The 10677-nt window shown below is 38.7% G+C and overlaps 1 protein-coding gene and 1 long non-coding RNA gene across 10 annotated transcripts; one reads left to right on the forward strand and one right to left on the reverse strand.

Moving 5' to 3' along the window:
- Nucleotides 1-4991, forward strand: LOC307041386 (uncharacterized protein). The gene is made up of 7 exons (XM_079684758.1): nt 1-741; nt 1488-1621; nt 1732-1879; nt 3244-3387; nt 3709-3813; nt 4149-4413; nt 4551-4991. Exons 1-7 carry the CDS (start codon nt 368-370, stop codon nt 4755-4757), a joined length of 1377 nt encoding a protein of 458 aa, XP_079540884.1. The 5' UTR covers nt 1-367; the 3' UTR covers nt 4758-4991.
- Nucleotides 4992-5201: 210 nt separating this feature from the next.
- LOC307041396 lies at nt 5202-9754 on the reverse strand. 9 transcript variants are annotated; one of them, XR_013808733.1, is made up of 7 exons: nt 9538-9754; nt 8588-8865; nt 8322-8417; nt 7704-7815; nt 7374-7541; nt 7091-7236; nt 5202-5835 (listed from the first exon to the last, which is right to left on the reverse strand). It is a non-coding gene; the product is annotated as an uncharacterized lncRNA (long non-coding RNA). The 9 variants fall into 9 exon arrangements; XR_013808734.1 differs by lacking the exon at nt 9538-9754 and adding an exon at nt 9485-9503; XR_013808735.1 differs by lacking the exon at nt 9538-9754 and adding an exon at nt 9325-9478.
- Nucleotides 9755-10677: the final 923 nt, after the last annotated feature.

The following is a 10677-nucleotide window of genomic DNA, read 5'->3' on the forward strand; positions in this document are numbered from 1 at the left end:
ATAATGACACATTTATTTATTTCAAGAGACTTGTATTTCATAATGACACATTTATTTATTTCAAGAGAATCGTATTTCATAATGACATATTTATTTATTTCAGATGACTTGTATTTCATAATGACGCATTTATTTATTTCAGGTGACTTGTATTTCATGATGAGACATTTCATGATGAGACATTTCCATTCCTTATATGCAAATGAACGGGGCGTGGTTAGCTCACAGATCCAGAGACCCAGACCAAAGCAACAGCACCACAACACTGACTACTCGAGAAGAGGAAGAAAATGGAGGAGAAGGACTTAACATTTTTTTTATAAACTATATAATAACTACTAAATGAAAATAAGGCGGGGCAGACAACATGGAAGACGTCGGTGGGCTCCAAGATGCTATGCTATCCTTAGCAGATCAAATTGATCAACACGGTTTACCAACAGATACTGTGTTGGCCCATATTGAAGACTTTATCGAAGTACTCGGGCGGATAAGCGCTCTTCGAGATATCGACACGGATGACGAAGTTGTAAATACTTTGACACTGATTGAGCACCGTGTTCGTGTGGAAGATGTCCAAGAAGTTGGTTCAAGCACAGGTGCAGGACGCCCGCCTCTGGATATGCCATGCGATATGCTCGCTACCTATGTGCTGTCCTGTCTATCAACCCGAGAAATCGCGGATCTGTTTGGTGTGTCATCCCGCACAATTCAGAGGAGATCGGTCGAAGAAGGCCTAAGGTGAATTACTTGAGCTAACGTAAAATCAAATTATTGCTCTATCTAGCTAACGTCATACAAATAACGAGCCCATAGAAATAGAATATGAGTATACTACTATACTCATATTCTATTTATATGGTCAGCCCGCTACAACTGTCACTTTGGCAACGGTACACATACAAATGGCCGCCGCTCTGACCATCTTGCATTACCTTAAAATATAATACATCCATTATCCTGCTACGTTGATTTGAATGGGAATGTCTGTTCTACTCCTATTTTATTTCTATGGACGACACTGGTGGGCAAAAACGTGTATAATACAGTTAACAAAATTAAAACATGATTGACAAACAATTATTTAGTATTGTGTAGCAATATGATACGAAGAGATGTTTGAAATGGAGTATATATGTTAGACTGGTGGATGTTCGTCAACGTTAGCCAAAACGTTTATGTTGACGTTGCACACAAGTTAGGTCAGTTATTATTAACAGCTGCTCTGTCAGATATGACTATTGTTACACCGAAATCTGTTTGTATCGTGAAATTGCGGTTTTTGTTTATTCATCAAAAATGACTAAAGTCAGAGATGTTTCTTGATACACGTGAAGTTGCAACCACTGTATAAATTAATGTTAAGATTAACTGGAGTTGTGTTCATGCTAACTGTTACACCTAACTAACGTTGCTGTCGCTTATGTAATAAATATATAATTGAAGTGACATTACACATATATATGTTTTATGTTTTTCTACTGTAGAAAATCAGACCTATACTCTTCAATTAACGATGACGATGTAGATGCCTTGGTGATGGAGATTCAGCGCACTAATCCGAATGCTGGATATAAAATGATGCTGGGACATCTACGGTCCAGAGGCATACACATTCAAAGTAAAAATTAACAGTTTTTATTTAACCTCAATGTTCAACCCAATTCCAAATGACGTGGGTTTAGCCAGTCGCCAATTTGAATAAACAAATAAATCTCCTTTTTCAATCAGGGCATCGAGTAAGGGCGTCAATGCAGAGAGTGGATCCAGGAGCAATCTTGATGCGAAGGTTAACCCTCCAGACTACAAGGCGTCGTCAGTACAATGTTCCTGCACCAAATAGTCTATGGCATATAGACGGTAATCACAAGCTGATCAGGTCCGTTTTTCCTGCTGCTTTTTGAGCTGTGTCCATCATAATCTAGTAGGCCACTGCTCTTGAACTCCTGTACTCAAGTGCTGCAGTCCCGCAGTTCTTTGTTCCAAGCCTGTACCACACCACCTGAAATCACTAAATAGTAACATCATGTGAGAAAACAGAGGTGAAGGTGAGATTGCTGAAATAAGTAGGCCTATCTACAGACATTGCACCCTTGGAAGTATTGAGTGTGAGACCAATTTGAAGGCTGAGGAAAAAGTAACATTAAAAGATATACGGCCAGGTCATTAATACTTAAAGATGCCTTTATCCTTTTTTAATACAAAATATAGCAATGAGGGTTCTGTATGTTAGTTAGTTGAGGATATGAATTGAACTCCTTGTCTACTCATTAGATAATAATTGAGTTTGAATTTCAAACAAAAACACAATTAGATGCTACTAAAGGTACAGTCCTTGCATGGGGGCAAGCCCTCTACCACATACATCCTAGCTAAATATGAGCTCTTCTGATAGTACCATAATGTAAGTGGTGTCCAATTTTATCCGCAAAGGGTTGGTGTGAATGTGTTCCAACAAAGCAGTGACACATGAACTCACAACTAGTTGGTGCACTGGAATCGGGTGTTTCTCTGCTTGGTTGAAATGCACCCACACTGACCCTTAGTTGGGACATCCATGATGTATTTTAAAAAATGTGTGTAAGCTTTGACATACAAAATTATTTATAAGCATTTTCAAAGGTATGAACATGATCCAGAATATGTCTCAATTCCAAACAGTACCATGAAATCATATGTTCACATGTTCACATGAAATCACATGTTTCCTCTTCATATTTACTCTGTTAGGGCACTGTATTAGCACCTGAGGTGGTCAAATCAGTTTTAGCCTACTAACAATCTCAGGACCCATTGGCAAAGTCCTTTTACGGAGATTAGCCTACCGGAAACCAACATTTTAGCACATTGTGTGATTCCATCTTTAGTAGAGATGAGAGGTTAGATGTTGGAAAAAGGTACTTTAAAATATAAATGTTGTTCACCCAGCTGACGAATCTGCTTGCCTTGGTAAAGTAAATTAAGCCATTGAATTTGCTTATTTATGTACAACTTTTTTTAACTTAAAGAAGGTTAACATGCAATGTACGATAATGTTGGATATTGCAATGGCAATAATGTTTTGTGATATTGCAGGACATGTTGCTATTGCAATATCCAACGTTATCACCCAACCTGCCACAACCATACCCCTCCAACCCTATTCCTAACATAGCTTAATGAACAACATGTGCCTTTATCAACTGTGATTTGGACATGAGGCCCCAATTCAATAACCAATTAATCCTGTTATATTTCACACAGATGGAGGATTGTTGTTCATGGTGGCATTGATGGATTCTCCAGGCTAATTGTGTACTTAAGTAGTGCCACCAACAACAGAGCTACAACTGTTCTTGAAGGCTTCTTGTCTGCTGTTGGCCAATATGGCGTGCCATCTCGAATTCGGTATGTAATGTCCTACAAATGTCTAATAAATGAAGTACAATGAGACTTATTTGACTAAAATGTATTTTAATAGCATTTGTAACACAGGTACAATTATCAAAAAGAAAATGAGTGTTCGGAATTTCAAACAAGTGTAATGAAGGTGCTCTTCGGTAATCTTAAAACAGAGCTGGGTTACAACCCACGCAGAACGGCACAAACAGCCTTCTTCAGGGTATGCTTAGACCCTGAAGAAGGCTTTCCGAGAGAAGACCTTTCTTTTGAAGGTACAATTATGTTGGATAGTCATCTTCAGATAAATGTACTTTTTTCCCCTTACAGATCTGACAAGGGGGGTGAGAATGTTAGGGTTGCTCATTTCCTGGTCCAAACACAAGGGGAGAACAGGAGCTCTCATATTACTGGACGGAGTGTTCATAACCAAAGGTATGGAGGATTTAAAAAATATAAATTATTAAAGTACAATGAAACCGAGAGAAGAAGCATGTCTGTCCACCCTCACAAAACAATACTTACATTCAGGCGGGGCAGGGGGTGATAGCGGGGCGTTTTACTGGCAGTTCATAACAAGTTCATTGGTCACTACCTAAAATCCAGCTCTCACTTCGCTCATCATTGTGTTCACACTCCAGTCTGAACATAAGTGTCAATCAGCCATTACTAGTAGAACCTTGTACAACTTTTCCATCCTGCTAACTGTTGAATAATGTGACCTGCCAAAAATACAATATAAAGGCTGTATTTCATTCTTTCTTTTACAGAATTGAGCGCCTTTGGAGAGATGTGTATGAAAATGTTCTTGATCTGTTCTACACAATATTCATCCAGCTGGAGGCCCAAGGATTACTCAATCCTGACCAAGAGATTGACCTGTATGCACTACACAGGTGCTTCATGCCACATATTCAGCATCATCTTCAGTGTTTCAAGGAGGCATGGAATCACCATGGGCTGAGGACTGCAAGCCACCGTTCACCTTTACAGTTGTGGTTACTAAACAACAGAGAGGGACAAGATTTCTCACAGGTAAACAACGTTTTTTAGATGATGTAATGTATGCCATCTTATTCCCTGGCTCAATTATTTATTTAAAATACATGCAAAATGACCCACATTGTAATTGATTACACATTCTGAACGGCTTTATTCCTTTCGTATGTCAGGTTGGTGAGGATTATGGTGTGGACTGGGAAGGACCACATACCCCCTGTGCATCTAATGTCTTTGTTCCTGAGATCCAGCTCCTGCGCCCATTGAGTGAACAAGATCTTGTGGCCCTACCAAACCCCCATGTTCCTTTCAGTCAGGCATTGGCAGTTTATCTTGAAACTGTTCAAACCCTCAGAGTTATGTTGAACCCAGAACCTTAGGTCAGGCAACATTTTCTTCGCACGATTTCAGCAGTGGTGGAAGAAGTACTTAAAACCATTACTTACGCAAAAGTACCAATACAACAATGTAAATTACAAGTCAAAGTACAGACATACTATCAACAAAAATGTACTTTAAGTATCAGCAGTAAAAGTACATGTTGTGCAATAAAATGTAAATAATAATAAATTCTGATGCAGCATGTTACTGTTGGAGCTGCTCTCATTCCTTTAGCTGTGTATTCCTCTACTCCTTCTTTTACATGCAAAAGCACACTTGCATGCACATACTGAAGGATATGAAAATGAAGGATTGAAGAGCGACACGATGGAAGGAAGCCGAGAGCAGGGAACAGAGAGATGGTTGTGTGGTGACGTTGAAGGGAAATCATAAAGGTGGATGACCATTAATCCTTCAGTCCTACAGATCTTTTGTTGTACAGATCTTTAGCAGCAAACCTTTTGTTCCCAAAATACCAACCACACTCCATTCCCTCTCTGCCTCTAAAACGTTATCCTTTAGTTTTTCTCTTTCAGCTTTATAGATGTTCCACATTTTCTTTAACTCCACAGTTCCTACACTTGTCACTGTTACTTTTCCCCATGACATGCAGCGTACCATTCAATGCTGTGTGATTTATTCTGAGTCTAGCTATCATCATTTCCTCCCTTCTGTTTCTTTCTTTATAAATATGTGTCTGCTGGCAGACCAGCAGACCAGCATTTATCTATCACCAGCTTATGTTAGTATTAAATATACAATGTACTCTGGTAACTATCAAAATAAAGACATTGTATAGTGTTCACAACAGTATTTTTATTTAATAAATTATACCTAATACAATAATATTACAAAAAAAACTTACATCTAAATAAATATATCATCTAAAATAGATGCGTTTGATTTAAAAATAACAAATATAATTCAAAATGTAAACAGCAACAAAGAAATTATAAACATTATTTTTCTTGTTAATATCCATTATCTTCTCTGTTATGTATCTTCCGGTCTTTGCCAATCTGGCCAGCATTTCTTGGTCCTCCACGTCTTTCTCGTACAGCCACTGCTTGAAGCAAACTGAAAATAAGAAACAACAATGTTTTAACAAATCGTATTAAATTATGTGATGATAGAACTGCAAACAGAATAGCTGTAACTTTAACTAAATAAATAACTCAGTTACCTCTAATCATTAACCCATGTTTGTATCATTGAGTTAACATACATACATACATACATGCTAAACTCTTATTGCACTTTTGGCAACGAGCATTTTCCACCTCAAGACCAAGCCCCCAGGAAGTGCGCCGGACTCTGAGGAAAATATTCGTTGTGTCCAAACGGCGGTACTACAATTTCCTTATCAGTCTGTGACGTCCACCGGCCCAGAAATACTTTTTCCCCTTGACTAACATTGGGAAAGAGACGTCTGTAAATCGGTGGATAATTTTTTTGAAACAAAATAAACTACCCAGTATGAACTATTGTATAGCCCTAGAATCATTAAGTCCTTAAAGTTGTAAAATGCACTAAAAGCCGAATCTAGATTTATTCTCTCTCTCCATTCATTCTAGTGAGCCGAGAGTGTGTGCTCGGGGGGGCGGGGCTTAAGGGGCGCATGCTCTGTGAGCGCACAAACGGGTTCTTCTGCTCTGACAGCCAGGCATGCTGGGTAATCTGTGACGTTTCGCTCTCTCAAAAGTTGGGCCATTTTGACTTCATGCGCCAATGAGCAGCTCTCATAGGAAAGAACGAGACCCCGCCTCCCACGCTGTATCCAGTTCTTATTATACATCCATGCTCAAGACGGGTAACATAACTACCCTCGGGGCGCTTAGTTCTCTCCGCCATGTGTTTGAGTGCGCACACGTGTGTGTGTGTGTGTCTGTGTGTGTGTGTGTGTGTGTGTGTGTGACTGTTGCATGCATGTAGCAGGTTCTGTGTGTAAACTGCCCCACCCCCTCGCACACCGACAGGGGAGAGAGATCTCTCGTCTGGATTGGAAAGATCGAAAATAAATCATAGACGCACTTCGTAGTCTTTTTGCATATTAGAAACGGAGTTGGCGACAGTAAGACTGCGATATAATGTTTGTGTAGATATAATACATATGACATCTATTTTTTAAATGTCTCCAGTACCGATAAAAAGATCGATAACGTTGGACGTTAACGGTACCACGGTCTTTAATAATTCAGCCCCGGGCCCCGTTAATACTGGGGCTCGGTACCCATCCCTAGTTTTAATTATTACATCATCAATATTACATTTCAAATAACCAAGTACTTGGTATCTCACAAAGCGCAAGTGGCTAGTGCCGCTAAGAACATACCTGGTGATGGTGGCTCTTCGCTGCAGGATCTGGTCGATGTCCTCCTAACAGAAGCGATTGCCTTCGTCGTTCTCGTCCATGATGGCGGCGTAGGCTCCTTTCCTCAGGAGGTCCTCGATCTCCTTCTTGGAGAACTGCTGGACCGGCTAAAGGCGACGCAGAGAGACATTTACACAAGTGGATTTAGAAAACTCTTTTTGAAATTAAACTAAGCGTACTGCAACAACGACTGACCCAAAAATTACTTGGCATCTAGAAATATGACAGATTTTTTTTTTCTCACCCCGTTGTTGTTGCCTTCTTTGTTCTCACTCGTGCTCTGCAGGACAGCACGGTCCAGCCCGAGCTTCAGACTAGCTTTATCCAGCTTTTCCCTCTCATAGTTTCTAGTGATCAGACGGTACACCTTCACCCCCTTAGACTGGCCAAAACGATGACACCGAGCTTGAGCCTGAAATAAAAAATTAAAAGAGGCGTCAAAAGAGCAAAGTTTTTAAGCATTAAATGGGAAAATATACACTTAAAGAACCGAGGGAATAAACGGAAAGACTGTTGTTGTTGTAGCCCTATTGAACTATCTTTAGGACAGACAGAGCAGATATATATATCGTACCTGCGGGTCATTTTGAGGGTTCCAGTCAGAGTCGAATATCACACAGGTGTCCGCAGCAGTGAGGTTCACAAGCTCTTGATCAGGTGTTTGATTCGGGCTGGCATGATCCTTTCTGCAGCGATAAATAAAGAAAACAAAGAAGACCTTATTAATAATAGTAATGATGGTAACAACAATAATATTAGTATAACTATTTATATAGCACTTACACAATAATTGCAAAGTGATTCTCACAACAAAAATAAAGAACAAAACAATGTCAACAATAAAATAAAAAAAATTATAGGAATGTTAAGAGACAAAGAAATGATAAACATTCTGAGAGGCCGACTACAAAAAGGTAGACTCAATGGCTCTTGATGTCATCAATGAGCAGTCCCAAAACATGCTGCTGTATAAAAAGAAATAGGTCCAGATTTCTTCTATTTAGTGTTGGATGATTTGTTGTATTGATTGCTGATGGATGTTAAGATATGTTTTACAATTATAACTTATTGTAATTGGAATCAAAAAGTTGAAAATCGTAGTTTTAATAAAATGACTAGCAATATAGGGTTTATTCAACAGCGGTAAAGCATTAAGTTGCTAAATTAACGTACACTGAACTGTAAAACTTACCACTATTTAGGAAAGGACCTGATCAGAAGGATTGACTAGTAAGACAGCAAAGAGGTGGAGGAGGTCTCTGTCATGTACCATTGGTAGATGTTACACCTGAAAGAAAGATAAGGAAATAAGAGAAGACAGGAGGACAAACATCCTCTTAAGTAAAAGACCAAATCATGTCAAGCTTTACATCTTTCAGTCTTTACAATGCACTGTTGGAAATTACATTCCAAAGGCTAAATTCAAACTCAATACCATAAATAACTGGGTAGGCCTACCAAAGTGCTTTAACTGATAGAACACGTTCCACACGGAGCAGCAACCATCCGGCTGGGCCTTTTGCTGCATATCATCTCCTCCCTCTCCACTGTTTCCAGTAGATCTCTACTGCCTCTGTCCAATAAAACTGAAATGCCCCAAAACAATCATATTTAAAAAGTTAAAACAATAACTTGCTTTTGGCATTCAAATGTATTAGAATCTCACCTTTTTCCTGGATGTCAGGAAGGCGTTCCCTTCAAGTCCGTAACCAGTCATAGGAGTTCAAATGCAAAGCCTGAACGATGACAAGAGCGAGACTTACATTTTACAAGATAAGTAATACCAGAGCAGTGTGTACGACATGCAGAGAACAGATCAAATCCCTGACAGACTCACACACTTTGGTGATGTCCTCATCTGATAATGATGTTTCATTTTTAGCAGCAAAGTAACATTACTCAAGGTATATGTTGGTTTTGCATCTCCTCAACAATGGTCTGTATAGTTGAGTAGAAACAAACTGTCCCTAGAGTTTCAGGTAGATTAACAAAGAAAAGTTTGCAATGAAGCACAAAACCCCTCTTTGTATTAAGCTAGCTGCCACAGAAAGTACAGCTTAATATGCTAACCTGGTAGAGTTAGCTAACGTTAGCTAACTTCATGTCAAACTAAAAACCTCTAACGTGCATTACATTGACGATTTTAAACACAACTTAACTCTTTCAACTTGTAAAATAACGTTAATTTAACATACCCTTAAATAACTACATCACGTTTTTCAGAACAACACAAACTGCAGAAAACGTTAGCTGCTAACTGTTGTTAGCTAAGACAGCTAGCTCGTAACAATAGCCTCCTAGCAAACTTAAGGTTACGTTAACATTAACTTAACGTTGTAAGAAAGCAAAACGAACCTTCGAGAAATATTTTACTCTCAGACTGGGTGTAATTGTGTTGCATTGCTTACCTCCAGAAGGACTTTTAGCTGTTTCCCAGTAGAGACTATAGAGAGCTGTCAGAGCGGTTGCTCTCAGAAGAGCAGCATTGGGCGGACCAGATAAGAACCAGTTAGTGTCAATGTTGTGGTGCTGTTGCTTTGGTCTGGGTCTCTGGATCTGTGAGCTAACCACGCCCCGTTCATTTGCATATAAGGAATGGAAATGTCTCATCATGAAATGTCTCATCCTGAAATACAAGTCACCTGAAATAAATAAATGCGTCATTATGAAATACAAGTCATCTGAAATAAATAAATATGTCATTATGAAATACAATTCTCTTGAAATAAATAAATGTGTCATTATGATATACAAGTCTCTTGAAATAAATAAATGTGTCATTATGAAATAAAAGTCTCTTGAAATAAATGTCTCATTATGAAATAAAAGTCCCATGAAATAAATAAATGTGTATTTAAATGTACATGTATACATATTTATTGCCTCATTTATTTATTTCATAATTTATTTCATAGGCATATTTATATATATATGTATTTATTTAATTATTGATGTATTTATTTATTTATTTAATTTTGGCTTAAATGGCATTCCATATGAAATATGATAGAACCTGCACAGCCTAAAATGATCATGGAAGGAAGTGAAATATTGAGGAATGTTGTCTTTTTAGTGGAAAAGTGAATATTAAGTTGATTGAGTTGCAGAAGCAAAATGCTAACGCTATGCTATAAACTAACTAAAGCAGGGTCGCTGCTTCCACGTCTCGCCAACTTAAGATCCATATTCAAACATACAGATTCTAAATGGTACGAGTTGAAGCGTTTGTTTGAACAGTTTGCAGGAAGCAGGTACTTGCTTTCAAGCAGAACAGGGCAAACTAACTTAGAGGAGTGTTTACGTGTTCGTTGTAATGACGTACAACGTCCTCCACGACTTCTGTAGTCCTATTCAGCCACTTGGTAACAACCATCGTTTTTCAGACACGTCAACTCTTCAGAAATCACCAGTGGGGTCACTGCTGATGGATTTAATGTCGTAGAACGTGATCCGTCTCTTAAATGTGTCTCACCCACAGACCTTATTTCAGATATTTTCCTAATTCCTATAGAGAAATCCCAATGGCTCTGAGACGAGGGAACAGGAAG

The sequence above is a fragment of the Notothenia rossii genome, assembly GCF_949606895.1.
Source record: "Notothenia rossii genome assembly, chromosome: 5".
NCBI classification, from domain to species: domain Eukaryota; kingdom Metazoa; phylum Chordata; class Actinopteri; order Perciformes; family Nototheniidae; genus Notothenia; species Notothenia rossii.